At 41.3% G+C, this 19,759-nt stretch overlaps 1 protein-coding gene across 2 annotated transcripts in view; it reads left to right on the forward strand.

Moving 5' to 3' along the window:
- Positions 1-15,143, forward strand: part of YTHDF2 (YTH N6-methyladenosine RNA binding protein F2) — a 37,516-nt gene extending 22,373 nt beyond the window's left edge. For both annotated transcript variants that reach the window (XM_073666245.1, XM_073666249.1), the window contains exons 5-6: positions 4,525-4,557; positions 12,908-15,143. In XM_073666245.1, the coding sequence (XP_073522346.1) occupies positions 4,525-4,539 (15 nt within the window). In that variant the 3' untranslated portion in view covers positions 4,540-4,557; positions 12,908-15,143. The remainder of the gene's footprint in view (positions 1-4,524; positions 4,558-12,907) is intronic.
- Positions 15,144-19,759: the final 4,616 nt, after the last annotated feature.

Raw genomic sequence — 19,759 nt, forward strand, 5'->3', positions numbered from 1 at the left:
GTAGGAGCCAGAACTCCTAATGGTTTGTAGTGGATCAAATACTTATTTCTCACTGCAAAATGCAAATAAATTTATCTAATTTATACAATGTGATTTTCTTGATTTTTTTTTTTTTTTTTTTTTTTTTTTTGATATTCTATCTCTCAATGTTAAAATTAACCTACCCTTAAAATTATAGACTGTTCATGTCTTTGTCAGTGGGCAAACTTACAAAAACAGCAAGGGATCAAATAATTATTTCCTTCACTGTATGTTAAAATAAAATTGGCAACTATTGGCAATTATTTTATCCCATATTACGAATTTTATTAAAGAAGACTTGTCACTTGCTCAAAAAAAATTGAGGTAAATACAGTACGTTGTGAAAATCCCTGGACTATGCTGATCTTTTCCATTTTGCACTGTATCCCTTCAATTTTAAATTGGCTGTCAACTGCTGGACAACCCCATCCTATTGACTCCACTAGCAATTGTAAAATAGAAATCCTTCATGCTTGCCTCCCAGACTGGACTTCTGCTCGGACAGAATACTGAAGATGGCATCTACTAAGGACTGCAGTGGTCTTAACTATGACTGTTCAAACCCAGTACAGGTGCTCGGTGCTTCATGGCAGGGCCAATCATTTATATACACCTTCCCACCTGCATGGTCTTTGTCTATCTCCTCCCTTCTCTGGCTTTATGAAGCCAGAGCTGTCAATCAAAGGAGACGGGGGTGGAGATTGAGGGAAAACAACCAGGTGCGAAGGTGTATTTAAATGTTTAACCATGTCATGATGCACCAAGCACCTATAATTGTTTTGAAAAAATAAAAGGTATGCTTAGTATCGTCGTGATCATACTGTCCTGGATAATCCCGTTGCCAGGTAATTTTTTACCACACAATTAAAGCTGTAAAAACGAAACCCCATAAATGACCGTGAAACTGCATTTTCTTTTTTTTTTTTCATTGATTTTTCTTCATTTGGATTTTTTTTTTTTTTTCGTTTCTCAAAATTTATGGTAAAATGAATGGTGGTGATCAAAACTCCAACTCATCACACACAAAACAATCCCTCATACTACTATGTGGACAAAAAAATAAAGGTTATGACTCTTTGCTGGAGAGGAAAAAATAAAAGCGCAAAAATGAAAATTGGCCACAGCAAGAAGGGTTTAAAAAGCTATCAATCTCAGAACACAGCGATGCAAAAATAACTAAAATTTGCTGTGTCCTTAAAGGGTTACACCGTTAAGCACCCTAGTGGGGCTCCTATATTGCAGTACCAGGCACACAGATGTCCATATGATTGTCTCTGTGCCTCTTGCAGCATCTTATCCCATTTTGAGAGGGGCTGGGCTGCCCAGTTAGATCATAAACCTAAAAGAATAAAAAATAAATACAATGAAATCTGAAGTAAATACAATTCTGAAACCCTTATCGATACGGTTGTAAAGTCTTAAAGGTGTTTTATCACGTTTGTAAGGCCTAGTTCTAGTAAGTTAGTGTATTGTTAGTGTAGGGAGAAAGGTTGAACTTGATGGACCTAGGTCTTTATTCAACTTGCGTTACTATGAAAGTTCCCTTTCTGTAGCATATGCTCGCCATGGTACTTTCTGCTGGGACCACCAGTGATCCTGAAAATGAGGCTCTGCAGAGAGATGTCTGAATGGAGCTGAAGTCAAGCTTGCACATCCATTTATTATCTATGGGACTGCCACGAATGGCCACTTGTTGGGTGGGCATAAATTTCCCAATGTTATAGTGGTTGCAGAGCAAAATTAAAACTTTATTTTTATTCCATCTCTCTTGCAGAGATATTGGGATATCAAATGAATTAACACCAACTTGCACTATTAAAATAAAAGTTATCAGACAATTTTCACATCGGGCGTGTACTACTCTCAGTATGATGCTGATGAACCAACCATAACCAGTCAGCAACACTCAAAGGAAAGAACATGCCCCTACAATGGCATACAGCAGTTTTTTTGAAGTGTGTGAGATTAATGACAGCCTGATCTCCAGGTCTAAAGGCCCCGTCACACTTAGCGACGCTGCAACGATCCCGACAACGATACGACCTGTCAGGGTTCGCTACTGCGTCGCTATGTGGTCGCTGGTGAGCTGTCAAACAGGCAGGCTCACCAGCGATCAGGGGAGCAGCGACATCGTGGAAAGAATCTTTCCACGATGTCCTGCTCCAGGTTACCGGCCTGCTCACATAGCGAGATCGCTGCTGAGTCACGATTTTGGTGACGCAACAGCGACCTCACCAGCGATGTCGCTATGTGTGACACTTTGCAGCGATCAGGCCCCTGCTGTGAGGTCGCTGATCGCTGCAAAGTGTCCTGGACCATTTTTTTTGGTCGTTGCCCTCCCGCTGGTCAGCACACATCGCTGTGTGTGACCAGCGGGAGCAACAATTAGGCTGGTTACCATGGTAAACATCGGGTTACTAGGGGCACACGCGCACCTAGTAACTCGTTGTTTACCATGGTTACCGCTCACTTTAGCAGGCTGGTAACCATGATAAACATCGGGTTACTAGGGGCACAAAACAGGCAGGCTCACCAGCGATCAGGGGAGCAGCGACATCGTGGAAAGAATCTTTCCACGATGTCCTGCTCCTGATTACCAGCCTGCTGCTGAAGCAGGAGCAGGCTGGTAACCATGGTAAACATCGGGTTACTAGGGGCACACGCGCACCTAGTAACCCGTTGTTTATCATGGTTATGAGCCTGCTAAAGTGAGCGGTAACCTCCCGCTCACTGTAGCAGAGTGGTAACCATAGTAAACATCGGGTTACTAGGTGCGCGTGTGCCCCTAGTAACCCGATGTTTATCATGGTTACCAGCCTGCTCCTGCTTCAGCAGCAGGCTGGTAATCAGGAGCAGGACATCGTGGAAAGATTCTTTCCACGATGTCGCTGATCGCTGGTGAGCCTGCCTGTTTGACAGCTCACCAGCGACCACATAGCGACGCAGCAACGATCCCTGACAGGTCATATCGTTGTCGGGATCGTTGCAACGTCGCTAAGTGTGACGGGGCCTTAAGTGACACAGCTAAACTCAGCTGCAGTGCCCCCTTTTCCCCCACATTGACTCCTGCTGGAGGTTAAACCAGGAGATCATGGCTGTCTGAAACTATATCTCTCACCTTGATAAATCTCCTTTAGGCTGTGTGCCCACTATGCGTTTTTTAAGCGCTTCCGCAGCTGCAATTCCGCTGCAGAAACGCTTAAACGCTTGGTAGAAGGCCTGCCATGTTCCCCAATGATAATTCGCATGTGCTATATGCTGCGGAAATTTCCGCTGCGGATTATCCTTGCAGAAAAAAAGGCAGCACTACCAATTATTTTGCGGAAGTGCTGCATTTTCGCCGCCATTGACTTGTATTGGAACGCATGTAATCCGCATCACTGTATCTGTACATGCGAATTCCATGCGTTTCTATGTGTGGATGTTACCCGGGTCTGGAGAAGAGGAGACTCTCCTCCGGACCTGGGTACCATAGAAACTGTAAAAAAAAAAAGAATAAAATAAAAATATTATGCTTACCTTCTGATGGCCCCCGGTGTCCTTGTCTTGGCTTGCTGGCAGCTCGCTGTAGACTAAAGGACCTGCAGTGACGTCATGTGACGGGTCACGCGACCGCTGACGTCAGCAGGCCCTTTAGTCTACCGCGAGCTGCCGGCAAGCCAAGACTAGGACGCCGGGGGCCATCAGAAGGTAAGTATATATTTATTTTTAAACATTCTTTACAGTCACACTATATAAATCCATGCAGTTTGCATGGATTTATATAGTGTGACCAAGTTGTCAAGCACTTTCCAAATGATGCTAAAATCACTTGGAAAGCGCTTGTCATCCCGCATGCGGAAATGCATGTGAAGAAAGCTTCACTTCCGCATGTCCCTGGCTGGAATCCGCATGTACAATCTGCATGTACAATCCGCATGTGTTTTTTTTGCCAGGGAGATGCAGAAACGCTCAGGAAAAAATTCGGAGCATTTCTGCATCGTGGGTACATAGCCTTGGGAGCATGTTCTTGTTTCCTATGAGTGTTGCTGCCTCCTTATGATTGGGCAGTGTAATACAGGGAGTAGGAATACATGTCCCAGTGAAAACTGTCTGATAGCCATTTGGAGGTTAAAATTTTGTAGTTCATTAGGTGGCAAATTATTTAATTGCTAATATTTCCGAAATGGAGAGGCGGAATTAAAAAAACAAAACAACATTTTAAACAGCTCTCAGGACACTATTACATCGTGTGTCCAGTTCAACATGAAAAATTTGGTGAAAGGTCATCTTTAACAGTTTTTAACCAGGACTATCATGTCTATATGAAACAATCTACTGTATTCATCTGCCAGTCTTTACAATCTGCTCTGTGCACTGTTTGGTTATTATGGCATTGTCAGTGTTGTAATGATTTAACGAATATTAGAAAAATGCCATGTGCAATGTTTTCTTTTTTCCAGGGAAACATTGACTGTATTCTTTATAACTTTAAGTTTGTATATCTTCTGCTCTTTATTTTAGGTGATTAAGAATTAAAAGGTCATCAAAAATCAGGTAAGTTTTTGACCTATGCAGCAAGAACAGGAGAATGTTGAGTTTTGTTCTTGAGTACTGTCATCTTTCTGTCATTGTTAAAAGAATCAGAGAGAATGACATGTCTATTTTACAGTTTACATGTAGAGCATAAATATGGTAAATTTAGATAAAAGACTAACCCTTTAATGCTCCATGACGGGCAGATTTGGCATGGAGCCTGTCGCTATGTTTGGGACTGGCTCCAGAGCTGAGCCTACTCCACACAGGACAGATGTCGGCTATATTGCATATCAATAACTGATCGCAGCATTTAGGTGCCGTGCTGTGGGCTTTCATTCAGACACCGATGTGGCTGTCATGTTATTTCTCCTGTGACGTCCAGCCATAGGTTGGGCATCTTAAGAGAGATAATCATTTTAACTATATATAGTAATACTGGAGTATCCATATATATAGTGCAAGCAATCAAACAGATGCAGGTTTGAATCACCTCCACTTTTCAACAGTTCAAAATAAAGAAATGTTAAAAAAGCACCCTAAGTGCATGTGATAAGAAGCTTTTATTATTATTATTTAAGAAGTGTTTAATTTGTTGTATTTACTTCAAAATAGTATACAGTATGTAAGAACACCACCTCGCCATGCTAAAAAGCAAGGCCTCACCGTGTTCTATTGATGTAAAGATAAAAACGTTATAGGTCAAAAATGGCGACAGAAACCAACATTTTGTTTACAATGGTCAGAATTTTTTATGCTGCTAAAATAGTAAAAAAAAAAAAAAGTTTGGTTTCTATGTAATTGTAGTGACCTGAATCATGTTTCCAGGTAATTTTTATTGATATACCGGAAATACCAAAAAAATAGAACGGCGAATAAAAACCAATGGTAGAATTGCATTTAGTTCCACCATTTCACTGCACTTGGAATTTTTTTTGCCAGTTTCCCTTACTCTATATGGTAATTTGAATGGTGTCATTCAAAAGTACAACTGATTCCACAAAAATCAAGCCTTCATACATCTGTGTTGACGAAAAAAATAAAAAAATTATGGCTATTTGAAAAAGGGGAGGAAAAAATGAAAACACAAAAAAATAAAATTGGCTGCACCCTTAAGGGGTTAGGCACCTTAAATTGTATTGCATTATTTTTGTATTGATGAATTAGTCTGTTTTCTGTAAAGAGCAGTTTTCACAATTGGCCACATTTTTTACGCTAATTTCCCACGGCAGTGATTTGATGTCTGCACAGAGCTTGTAGTCTCTTCACCCGGCATGATCCAAACCCGTAAGAGTAGGTACACAGTCTTTCGAAGGTGGTCTGCTCCAAAAGATGCCTGAAATGTTGTTGAGAAAACAATTGGAAGACTCCTTCTATTCTAAAACCGCTTTCCTGTTCATATATTCAGTCTTTTCAGCATTTTTTTTCCACTCAGGTGTTAAAAAAATGCCTGGTGGGAGAAAAGGAAAGTACATCATCTCTTTGAAGCGTCTCCTGATGGGAAACGTTCCAAACTAGGCACTGTCCAGTCAAAGACTGCAAATAAAAAACTAAAAGAAATTCTTTAAGGTAATAATTTGTCAAAAAAATTCTTGAAGAACATTTCAAAACCATCAAAACTTTTCAGGGAATGAACATGTTTCCTGAAATGGTTTTCATTAGGAAACGCGTCTTTTTTGACCACCTCGAAAAAACTGTATGCCTAATGCATGAAAACCAACACTGCAAAGCAGTCTGCAAGCTACTTGTCTATTTCTGCTGATAACCAGCAGAATTGTGAGTACAGCCCTGGATTATAACACATGCTGCTAACTAGTGATCAGTCCAAGATCAGTGATAGATGATGATGGAGATTGGGTGTGTGCTTTAACAGATTTTTTTCTATATGAATTTAAAACTTAAAGGGATTGTTCTGGACTAAACAGTTGACCTATATTAGATCGGTGAAATATTCTCCCAAAGTGTCAAAGGTCAGACCTTTTGTCTATCTCATTTTGATGACCTATCCAATGTTTAAGTCATCAATTGTTTAGTTCTGGAGAACACCTTTAATGGTCTTTAGATGCCAGTAATCTGGCATCCACCGATAAATTGCCCCTTGAAGAAACTTCCAATAATTCCATATTATTGCAATGATAACTTATTGGTTTATTTCATCTCTACCTTACAATGGTTTTTCTTTTTTTTTATGTAGAAGTAGACTTCTTATGATTTCCAGATTCCCTTTAACTAAAAATATACAGTACAAAAGTCTTAGGCAGGTGTGGAAAAATTCTGCACAGTAAGAATACTTTCAAAAATAGAGGTGTTAATATTTTTATTGTCATGAAAGAACAAAAGAGAAATGTAAATCAAATCAGCATTTTGTGTGACCGCCCTTTGCCTTCAAAGCAGTATCAAATCATCAGTTACTCTAGGCACACATGAACACAGTTTTTGAAGGAGGTTGGAAGGGAGGTTCTAACCATCTTGGAGAACTGACCACAAATCTTCTGTTGTTGTACAAAGAAACAAAAAACTGACCAGAAAATTGTAAGTGAATGATGCAAGTGTGAACAGGTGCAAGGTACTTTGACTGTATTATATACAAACCAAATAGTACAGCAGTCACTGTATACGCTAAGATGTATGCAGACATTGAATATGTAAAATGTAAACTGCATTACTGGTACGTAGAATATTCTTATAAAACTAACGTACTTAACACAAATTGGCCAATTTGTGTGAGCTCACAAGCCTTGCAACGGCGTGCCTTTCTCTGATGGGGCCTTAACCATTTCTATCAGGCATACCTCTCCCAGGCCTAAAACCTGCAAATTTACAGGGCTGGTAGGATCCAAAGCTAATTAAAGACAGTCTTCTGAGGATGTAGGCTTGCACATCGCGTCATCAGGTATTCCTAAACAGACTCTATGTTGTTGGAATCAAAGCTTTGTGGGGGCCATATTTTCACTTCCCAGGTTCTTCTTTCATGTAAAGGTCAAAAACCATTGCAAGAATGAGCACAGTAGCAAGATACCAAGTAGTTGTACTGCATCAGCAAGGTCTCTCCCAGGCAAAGATTATAAAGCACTCTGGAGTTTCAGGATATGCTGTACAAGCTCTTTTGAAGAACCACCAAGACGTGGGCAACGTTGAGGACTGTAGATCCTGTGGTCAGCCAAAGAAATTTAGTTAAGCATGATGAAAGATGCATTATGCTTACTTCCCTTAGAATTTAGAAGATCCAAAGTCCAGCAGTGCTGTCAGCAATCAGTGCAACACAGCTTCACTCACCTATTGTTTGGAGAAGTCTGACCAGAAGTGTGTTTCATGGAATTATTGAGGCCAGAAAATAACATCTTTGACATGTAAACAAGGCCAAGCGACTCAACTATAAATGAAAATATATGAACTGGGGAGCAGAAAATGGCAGTAGTTGTTCTGGAATGATAACTCAAAATGTGAAATATTTGGCAGTAACAGTAGACCGTTTTTTCCCTAAAGGCTGAAGAGCGGTACAACAGTGAGGGTCTGCAGACAACAGGGAAGCATGGTGGAGGTTCCTTGCAAGTTTGGGGCTGCCTTTCAGCAAATGGTGTTGGGGATTTGGTCATGGTTAACGGTATCTTCTGTGCTGAGAACTACAGGCCGATACTTATACATCATGTAATACCATCAGGGATGCGTCTGATTGGCTCCAAATTTTTTCTGCAGCAGGACAATGACTTCAAACATACAGCCGTTACCATGAATGAATGAATACCATATTCAATTAAAAAAGAACAAAAAGCCCTGGAAATGATTATATGGCTCCACAGAATCATGATCTTAACATCATAATGTCTTTGTGGGATTACATGAAAAGACAGAAGGATTCAAGCAAACCTACATCCACAGAAGATCTGTGGTTAGTTCTCCCAAGATGTGTGGATCAACCTCCCAGCAAGAGTTCCTTCAGAATCTATGCCCATGATTCAGCATTGCCTCTGTGCCTGTTTTTTTTTTTTTTGTTTAGTTTTGCACCCAATTCATTATTCTATTTGCGCCTTTTTTGAAGTCTGTCTTACATGTGCTCGCTTGTATTTTTTTTACCCAGCTGTTTGGACAGAGTTTAGCGATTCCAGATGTTTTTGGACGATTCATCAATTGTGGCTTTTTAAAAAAGTAACAAAATTTGGCACAATTTCACTCCGTTTCTCCCGTCGGAGTATTTTTGAGTATGCTAAAATTTTGCTGAATTTTTTTTCTGATTTTTGGCGCCAAAAGTCACAAAGGCCGTTCAAGACTTGCAAAAAGCCCATTTTTGACTTTGCACAAGATTCATGAATCGCCTGCTCCATTTCAATTAATTTGGCTCCAAAAACTGCAATGAATACAAGACAAAAAAGGAGAGTGGTGTAAAATCCCTCACAAATGATGAATCGGCGGCCTATGTGCAGGTGTACCCTAGAAGAATTCATGAAGGCAAAGGGTGGTCACACGGAATATTGATATAATTTACATTTCTCTTTTGTTTACTCGCTTTGCATTTTGCTAATTGATAAAAATAAACTATTAACACTTCTATTTTTGATAGTGTTTTTTCTTTGCAGTGTTTTTAAAGTGAACCTGTCATGTCTTATCTGCTAAGTAAACTGCCCCCATAGCTTTGTTAGTGATGCAATGTGCATCACGAACACGTTTTTTTTCATTAAATTTAATCTACTATATAATTGTCTTATCCCGTCTTGTCTGTCTGTCCAGAAAATCCCGCGTCGCTCATTGGTCCGGCAGCGGCCAATCAGCGCCGCGGGATTTCAGAAAAAAGATGGCGGCCGTTAGCGGCTCATCTGCGGGACGGAGCTCAGTGGCGTTGCAGCCGGGAGATGAGCGCCGCGAGGCTCTCATCTCCCAGCCGGTACCAGCAGAAGGACCCCGACCGCCGGACCCATCTGCGGGACGGAGATGCAGCCGGGAGATGAGCGGCGCGAGGCGCTCATGTCCCGGCCGGCAGCAGCGGAAGGACCGCCGGCTTCGCTGACCTCCATGCGGAAGGGAGGACCGGGGAGCGGCGCTGCGGGTCGGGATACTTCTGCGAGCGCCCGCTCATGTCCCGGGTTCTCGCAGCGGAAGTAGCCGCACAGGCAGCGCCGCTCCCCGGTCCTCACCAAGACGATTCGATGATTGGTCGCGGTCTTCGGACCCGACCAATCACCGATTTGGGCGCCAAATTTAAATATCTGCCGCAACCAATCACCGATCTTGGCTCCACATTTAAACACCGCTGTACTGATTGGTCGCGGACGCTATTTAAATGTGGCGCCAAAATCGGTGATTGGTCGCGCCCAGCGTCGGCGACCAATCAGCGATTTTTAACACAAATGTCCGGACCTTTGTAACACCATGCGGATACTGTGGGGACATCAGGGGCTAGGGTGTGAAGGGAGGACCGGGGAGTGGCGCTGCGGGTCGGGATACTTCTGCTGCGAGCAGTCGCTCATGTCCCGGGTTCTCGCAGCGGAAGTAGCCGCACAGGCAGCGACGCTCCCCGATCCTCACTAATACGATTCCGCTCCCCGCTCCTCACCAATACGATTCGCTGATTGGTCGCGTGCGGAGAGCGCGACCAATCAGTGATCTTGGCGCTAAAGTTAAACACCTCTCCGCTGATTGGTCGCGGCCGCTGCCCGCGACCAATCACCGATTTGGGCGCCACATTTAAATAACGGCCGCGACCAATCACCGATCTTGCCGCCACATTTAAACACTGCTGTGCTAATTGTTCACGGACGCCAGCCGCGACCAATCAGCGAGCTTGGCGCCACATTTAAACAACGCTCTGCTGATTGATCGCGGTCGCTGGGCGAGATCAATCAGTATTGGCGCAAAATTTAAACAACGCTCTGCTGATTGGTCGCGGCCGTCAGCCGCGACTAATCAGCGATTTTGGCGCCAAATTTAAACAACATTCTGCTGATTGCGCCCGGTCGGCCGCATACATATTCTAGAATACCCGATGCGTTAGAATCAGGCTACCATCTAGTGGTAATATAATGATACAATATTTTATATACTTATCCTACCTGCTCGTTCAGTCATAGGGGTGTGATTCTTACATTCAGTCATGAGCGAGCGCAGCATTCAGTCAGTGCTGGCGCCACCCACGTACAGTGCTGGCCAAAAGTATTGGCACCCCTGCAATTCTATCAGATAATACTCAGTTTCTTCCTGAAAATGATTGCAATCACAAATTCTTTGGTATTATTCTCTTCATTTAATTTGCTTGCAAGGAAAAAACACAAAAGAGAATGAAGCAAAAATCAAATCATTGATCATTTCACACAAAACTCCCAAAAAGGGCCGGACAAAAGTATTGGCACCCTCAGCCTAATACTTGGTTGCACAACCTTTAGCCAAAATAACTGCGAACAACCGCTTCCCGTAACCATCAACTAGTTTCTTACAATGCTTTGCTGGAATTGTAGACCATTCTTCTTTGGCAAACTGCTCCAGGTCCCTGATATTTGAAGAGTGCCTTCTCCAAACTGCCATTTTGAGATCTCTCCACAGGTGTTCTATGGGATTCAGGTCTGGACTCATTGCTGGCCACCTTAGAAGTCTCCAGTGCTTTCTTTCAAACCATTTTATAGTGCTTTTGGAAGTGTGTTTTGGGTCATTGTCCTGCTGGGAGACCCAGCTTTCTCACACTGGGCCCTACATTATGCTGCAAAATTTGTTGGTAGCCTTCAGACTTCATAATGCCATGCACACGGTCAAGCAGTCCAGTGCCAGAGGCAGCAAAGCAACCCCAAAACATCAGGGAACCTCCGCCATGTTTGACTGTAGGGACCGTGTTCTTTTCTTTGAATGCCTCTTTTTTTTTCCTGTACACTCTATGTTGATGATTTTTCCCAAAAAGCTCTACTTTTGTCTCATCTGACCAGAGAACATTCTTCCAAAACGTTTTAGGCTTTCTCAGGTAAGTTTTGGCAAACTCCAGCCTGGCTTTTTTATGTCTCGGGGTAAGAAGTGGGGTCTTCCTGGGTATCCTACCATACAGTCCCTTTTCATTCAGACGCCGACGGATAGTACAGGTAGACACTGTTGTACCCTCGGACTGCAGGGCAGCTTGAACTTGTTTGGATATTAGTCGAGGTTCTTTATCCACCATCCGCACAATCTTGCGTTGAAACCTCTCGTCAATTTTTCTTTTCCGTCCACATCTAGGGAGGTTAGCCACAGTGCCATGGGCTTTAAACTTCTTGATGACACTGCGCACGGAAGACACAGGAACATTCAGGTCTTTGGAGATGGACTTGTAGCCTTGAGATTGCTCATGCTTCCTCACAATTTGGTTTCTCAAGTCCTCAGACAGTTCTTTGGTCTTCTTTCTTTTCTCCATGCTCAATATTGTACACACAAGGACAGAGGTTGAGTCAACTTTAATCCATGTTAACTGGCTGCAAGTGTGATTTATTTATTGCCAACACCTGTTAGGTGCCACAGGTAAGTTACAGGTGCTGTTAATTACACGAATTAGAGAAGCATCACATGATTTTTCAAACGGTGCCAATACTTTTGTCCACCCCCTTTTTTAGGTTTGGTGTGGAATTATATCCAATTTGGCTTTAGGACAATTCTTTTTGTGTTTTTTTTCATTGAAGACAAATTAAATGAAGAGAATAATACCAAAGAATTTGTGATTGCAATCATTTTCAGGAAGAAACTGAGTATTATCTGACAGAATTGCAGGGGTGCCAATACTTTTGGCCAGCACTGTATTTGAATTTCGCTCCCGGCGAGCGCTGAAGTTATGGGGCGCTTGCGCTGTATGACACAGCAGGCAGTAAAGCTTTGCAGCGCTGGGAGCCGCGCATGCACTGTGACGAGCAGCACACAGTGAAGCTGGAGAGTACACAGCCTCACTGCGCAGGCACGGGGAGCCGCTCGTCGCAGCACATGCGCGGCTCCCAGTGCTGCAAAGCTTTACTGCCTGCTGTGTCATACTGCGCAAGCGCCCCATAACTTCAGCGCTCGCCGGGAGCGAAATTCAAATACGTGGGTGGCGCCAGCACTGACTGAATGTGAGGATCACACCCCTGCAACTGAACGAGCAGGTAGGATTCTAAGTATATAAAATGTTATAAACTCATTATATTACTACCAATTTTAATGAAAAAAGTGTGTTAGTGATGCAAATTGCATCACTAACAACGCTATGGGGGCAGTTTACTTAGCAGATAAGACATGACAGGTTCACTTTAACACACCTACCTAAAATTTTTCACCAGTAATGTATATGCAGAAGGATTAGTATTCAGTTTGCCACGTAGAGACTTTCAATTACTTAAATATATTGAAATGTATATTCACATATCCTGACCTTACAGTCTAAATTTTCCTCCTACAGGATTATCACACAGGATTTATCCTCAACTCTTTATCTTTTGTGGAACAGAACTAAGCAAGTAAATGTGTTTGACAGTGTTTAAAGGACAAACAAAAACTTGGGGTCAAAGCCTCTGAATTGTCCACTTCACCATATTTCAGGGATTAAGATAATGCTGGGTTGCCGATCAAGATTGGATTTCTTCCCCACTCACAGAGGCTGGAGACTTATTATTTTTGGAAAGTCCTGTGGTCATTAATTTGTGTCTTTCTTATTTTGTGGCAGAAGCCACATTTTTATTTTTATGAAATTGAGGCAGAAGCCTTTTTTTTTTTTTTTTGTCCCCCACCCCCGACAGCACCCAGTACGTTTGTGTTTTGAGCATACATGTTTTGTGTGTGTGTGTGATTCATCATTTATCTAAGGACATAGGTAGGGTGCTTACTACACGTAACCATGCAACTAGTGAGATTAGTGGGTCTTGTTCACAAAGTTTAGGTCCCTTCATACTCTATTTATTTAGGATACCAATGCAAAACGTTGAAAACTGTTTGGTGTATAAAAAGCCCATAGAAGCAGGACCACAATCTGGGTTTTGCAGGTACTTATCAGAGCCTTGCTCAGTGAGTGAACAGTAGATGAATTTTCACTTGTTCGTGTACGTCTCCTTTACCTTTATCCAGCAGCAGCACGGTTAGGCAGAACTATCTGAAGAATAATAACCACGTGAGGTATTACTTAGCGTTGCGCACTGTATGTATGTGTGTGTTACCAGTTGAAGCAGAGATGCACAATTTTGTTTCTTATGGATGAAAGAAGCCTGAGATGAATTCCTTTTCTTTATATAGATACATCTATTGTGAACAGGCATGTATGTCAAGATGACTGTTTACAATCTGGTATTACTGCCTTCATCACATGGTGTGTTCTTTTTTTTTTTTACCCACTTTGGTGGGCTATAGTTTTGCTCAGGGTAACAACTACCTTTAAATTGGAATAAATATGTCTTGTTTTAAAATAGTGTCGACAAAAAGTAATAATTCACCCAAGACTTGCATGATATGTTCAAGTGTTTCAAATATAGCTTCAGTGTTAGAAAATTGTTAGCCAGGATGGAAAGGTCATGGTTTGAGGAATGTTATTTGCCATAGTTACGCATGCATGGCAAACCGAGAATGTTCAAGGGGTTTTTCTAAGTGGCTAACCCCACTTCATTTCTTATAGGGATACTTTGTTATATGTCTTCTACCTAGTATTTCAATAGCTTGCACTTTCTAACAATGGGGCAGAAGGTGACACATGACTGATCCAGTTTGGCACTCTTGAAGGAAGTCCTATACAGTTATTAAATATGATGCATGGTGATGAGTCCCACAAGAGAATTATTGAGAACAAGGGTTTGTTTATTATTTGGACAGCCCTATAATAAACTATTTGTTGACTTCATGGAGGAAGACTTAAATCCATTTCTAGAATTGACACAATGAGTTTTGCATCATTAAATGGCAAGATTGTACTTGGGAATACATTTCTGTGCAATTTTTAGTATTTTTGAATTTTATACCAGAGTAGAAAAATGTTTTCAGTGACAAAGCATTGTCTATAGTAAGAGGATGCTTGCATTTAAAAGGTTATTCCCGCAATAACAAGTTATTCCAGAGAATGAGGCTGCAAACTATCTTCAGTAGAGCTGAGGTGCACATGCCCGACATCCATTACATTCATTGCTTATGGGACTGCCAGAGAGAGCAGAGTACAGCGCTCCACTGTTTCCAGGAGTCTCTAGATAATGAATGGATCGGAGGTTGTGCATGCACAAGTCTTCTCGCATTCAAGATGAGGCTTCAAGGCCTAAGGGGTTGCTGGAGATCCCAGTAGTCGGTCCACCAGCAACCAGTAAATTATTCACTATCATTTGGATTAGGGAATAACTTGTTATCTTCTAAATAATCCTTTAAAGACTTGTATAACTAAAGACCTATATTTCCATCAAGATTGTTTTTCTGTCCTGTTATCACGTGGCTTGTTTCTCACCATTGAGGGCTATCTTTTGTGCTACCTGAATTCTTTCATTATGTAAGGCTACTAGCCATCTCTGTGTTTAGAATTTGGGAAGGGGGACAATCTGCCCGACCTGTGTGTAGTCTGTAACATCTGTTATATATGCTACAATATTTTTTTCCTGAAAATAAATGTTATGTTCCATGCAGAATTTTCATTTGGACATTAAACATATGCTCTCTTGTTGGATTGAAAATGGCGCAATTAATGTATTGAATGTACTGGATTGAAATGTGAAAGAATCCGAAGTGCCACCAATTCTGGAGGTAATGCTGGGTCGTCTCAGAACACTAGAAGGGAGCGTGTAAGAATTATGGTTGAGGTGTTGTTGATCATGGTTAAGAATGTGTTACCGGCATATTTGTTTAAATAAACCCTTGTTTAACTGCGACCTTGTTTGGAAACCTTTCTACACTTGATTGGGCACCAGCTACCATCCAGTCAGAAGTGCCATGAGGGTTTGTGTGAGGATATGTGTTTTTTTTCCGACTGTGCAGTCTTTAAAAAAAAAAAAAAAAAAGCCTACATGGCCCAAAGGAACGATTGAGTTCCCTGGACACTTCTGATTGGAAGCTCCAGAACTTCATTTTATTGGTGGACAAAGAAATGGGCATCAATAAAATTGAGTAAACAATGTACATTGATCAGAGATCGGTCCTTCTTATGGTACTGAAATGAAGTTGTAGCGCTTAGGTCAATATACCCATGTGAGACACAGGTTTCAGGCCACATCTCAAGTTTTGATTTTGTTTTATAGAAGTATATTCTTCAGTAAAAAAGTATATCTTAAAGAAGCACTCCCATAAAGATTTTTCATCATTTTTTTTTTTTACTAAATCGTTGTATATTTGCATGTAGTATGAGTGTGTTAATATACTCACTTATTGCTGCCTTCTCTTGGATCCAATGCCTTTCTTCTCCTCTTCTAAATGACACCACCGCTGTTCAGACTATCTGGCTCAGGCTATGCCAGGTAGAAAACTTCTTTTTTTATTTCGCCTTTCTGTTACCTATATACTGGAATTCAAATTGTTTGGCCCGTAATGAGTTAAGTCCAAATGGTTAGTTTTCACTGGGGACATGTACTTCTTCCCTTTGTTTGATGTTGCCCAATCAGAAGTTAGCAGTTACACGTAAAGGAAAGACTAACATGTCCTTACAATAGCTTAGAGCAGGTTTTTCAGTTTGTGAGATGTAATGATATACAGGTGCTTCTCACTAAATTAGAATATCATCAAAAAGTTAATTTATTTCAGTTCTTCAATACAAAAAGTGAAACTCCTATATTATATAGAGCGATTACAAACAGTGATCTATTTCAAGTGTTTATTTCTGTTAATGTTGATGATTATGGCTTACAGCCAATAAAAACAACAGTCATTATGTCAGTAAATTAAAATAATTAACAAAAAACACCTGTAAAGACTTCCTAAGCTTTTGAAAATGTCCCTTAGTCTGTTTCAGTAGGCTACACAATCATGGGGAAGGCTGCTGACTTGACAGATGTCCAGAAGGCAGTCATTGACATACTCCGCAAGGTCCCAGAGTTCCAATTTTAATTTGGAAATCAAGGTTCCAGAGTCTGGAGGAAGAGTGGAGAGGCACACAATCCAAGCTGCTTGAGGTCTAGTGTGAAGTTTCCACAATCAGTGATGGTTTGGGGAGCCATGTCATCTGCTGGTGTAGGTCCACTGTGTTTTATCAAGATCAAAGTCAGCGCAGCAGTCTACCAGGAAATTTTAGAGCACTTCATGCTTCCCTCTGCCAACAAGCTTTTTGGAGATGGAAATGTCATTCTCCAGCAGGACTTGGCACCTGTCCACACTGCCAAAAGTACCAATACCTGGTTTAAAAACAACAGTATCACTGTGCTTGATTGGCCAGCAAACTCGCCTGACCTTAACCCCATAGAGAAGCTATAGACTATTGTCAAGAGGAAGATGAGAGACACCAGACCCAACAATGCAGATGAGCTGAAGGCTGCTATCAAAGCAACCTGGGCTTCCATAACACCTCAGCAGTGCCACAGGCTGATCGCCTCCATGCCACACCACATTGATGCAGTAATTGATGCAAAAGGAGCCCCGACCAAGTATTGAGTGCATTTACTGAACATACATTTCAGTAGGCCTACATTTCAGATTTTAAAAACATTTTTCAAGCTGTTGTTATAAAGTATTCTAATTTACTGAGATAATGACTTTTGTGTTTTTATTTGCTGTAAGCCATAATCATCAACATTAACAGAAATAAACACTTGAAATAGATCACTGTTTGTAATGACTCTATATAATGAGTTTCACTTTTTGTATTGAAGAACTGAAATAAATTAACTTTTTGATGATATTCTAATTTAGTGAGATGCACCTGTAGCTCTGATCCCACACCGAAAAACCTGCTGTGAGCTGTGGTGAGGGCATGTTCTTTTTTGAGTGTAGCCTACTTATGATTGGACAATCTAGGAGATCTGCCAATAGAAAATACTGCATTTTACAGTCAATCAAGACCATGGAACTCCAAGGGGAATAAAATAGTACAAGCATGAAATAAATATAGGGACTTGGGAAGATATATAATTTTGAAGATATTAATTCTACTTAACAGGGATAAAGAAAGAAGACCATGCCTTTAATTTATTGTCAGTTGCTGTCTTACCAAAGGGTCTAAGTTTAACTGCCTACACTTTGAGCAGAATTATTAGGAAAGTGAATATTTTGACCATAACGTAATTTTTATGCATAATTTCCAACTCCAAACTGTATAAACTTGAATGCTTATTGGATGAAGCAGATCAGGTGATGTGTACTTGTGTAATGAGGGATGGTGTGGCCTAAGGATACAATACCCTTTATTGAGGTGTGCAGAATTATTAGGCAGCAAAAAAGAGATTTAACTGACTCTGAAAAGTGAATAATTGTTAAGCTTCTTACAGAGGGATGCTGCACTTATGAAACGTTGTTGCAAATAGTCAACAGGATCGAAGAAAAGTGTTGCGGAAAAAAATGCACATTAAGTGCCAAAGATTTGAGAAAAAATCAACTAGGAATGCCTCATCCTCCAGTGCTGTCATATTCCAGAAGTCCAAGGTATTAAAGAAGTTGTTCACTACTTGGACGACAACTTGTGGTACTCCACGCTTGACCCCGATAAGATAAAAAAAAGCTTATACTCCCCTCCCGTTCTTGCATCGCTCCTGCTGTGTCGGTACTCGCTCTCCCTGGGGCTCCCATGCTGTTGTTGTGACACATGACCCTGGCACCCAATCAGCGCTGGTGTCACTGTCCCTGCATCCTGTCGAATAGAAAATGAAGAGGAAGTGAGAGATCAGCTGCAGCCCGGACTTTATCTTCATGTTTGATTTCTCTTATGGCGGAGACAGTGACACTGGCGTTGATTGGGCACCGGGGTCACGCGTCATAACCGCACGAGAGCTCCGGGATCATGAGTGCTGACATCGCTGGAACGACGCCAGCACGGTAGATGAGTAGAGGCTTTATTTTATTGGGGCCAAACACTTAGATCAAGAAGGGGTTGTCCAAGTAGTGGACAACCCCTTTAAGTGCTTATAGACATGGCCAAGTTATGGGAGGTTGAAGCCTGATTCCCACTGATCTAGGCACAGAAGTGGAAACGTCAAGACTGGAACAAGAAATATCTGAAGACAGATTTTTTTTTTTTTTTTTCAAAGATTTTATGAACTTATGAGTTGAGTGAGGCTTGACGGACCAAATAGATGACTCAGAAGCCAGCAAGGTGGAGGTAGGGGGACTGCTATGGCCTGGTATTATTATTGATGAACTGGTAGACCCTTTTCGGTTTGAAGATGGACTCAAAATCAACTCTTAAACCTAATACCAGTTTTTACAAGACACTTTTTTTCAAGCAGTTGGACAGGAAAGAGTCTACATCTTTCAAGAAAACCATGATTTTTATACAGGACAATTCTCCATCGCATGCATCGTAGTGCTCCACTGCTTAGCTGGCCAGTAAAGGCCTTAAAGATGAAAGAATAATGACCTGGCCCCTTCACCAGACCTAAACCCTACTGAGAGCGTCCAGGCCCTTCTTAAGCAAGAGACTTACAATGAAAGAAAATGGTACACCTCTCTGAATAGTGTCTGGGAGGCTGTGTGGTTGGTGCTGCCCAAAAAGTTGACAAATTAAGAAACTGACAGACTCCATGGATGGAAGGCTTATGATTGTTACTGAAAAAAAAAGGGTGGCTAAATTGGTCAGATATATTTTTTTAATGTCAGAAATGTATTTTTGTACATTTTGAGTTGTTTGGTTTTTATTCTCATTTTAACAGATGAAAATAAACAAGATGGGATAATTTTGTTTTTTCATTTTGTATAATAATTTTAGCATAATAATTCTGAACACTAATTGTTTCCCAATAATAATGCACACAAATATTTTCCAACCTCTTTTACTTTCTTAAATATTCAGGTTTATTAACCTTTTGTATTGCCAGACAGCACAAAAAATGCAAATTGCCTAATAATTGCTCTAGAGTAGGAGATATCTATAACCCAAGATATTTGCACTGATTGTCACAGACAAGGTCACCTGGGAGATGGCAGGGTTCTCAGCCAGCATTGGAAAGAGTGACTATTTTGCCCAATTAACTCTAAAACCAGAGAAAATTTGAAGCCTCTCCACGAGATGTAACAAGATAGACAGACAAGGCCACAAATTGGTTAGATATACTACAACCCCTGGCAAAAATGATGGAATCACCGGGCTCGGAGGATGTTCATTCAGTTGTTTAATGTTGTTGAAAAAAAGCAGATCACAGACATGGCACAAAAC

The sequence above is a fragment of the Phyllobates terribilis genome, unplaced genomic scaffold (genome assembly GCF_046119375.1).
Source record: "Phyllobates terribilis strain yellow unplaced genomic scaffold, ASM4611937v1 Scaffold_2__4_contigs__length_985480577, whole genome shotgun sequence".
Classification (NCBI taxonomy): domain Eukaryota; kingdom Metazoa; phylum Chordata; class Amphibia; order Anura; family Dendrobatidae; genus Phyllobates; species Phyllobates terribilis.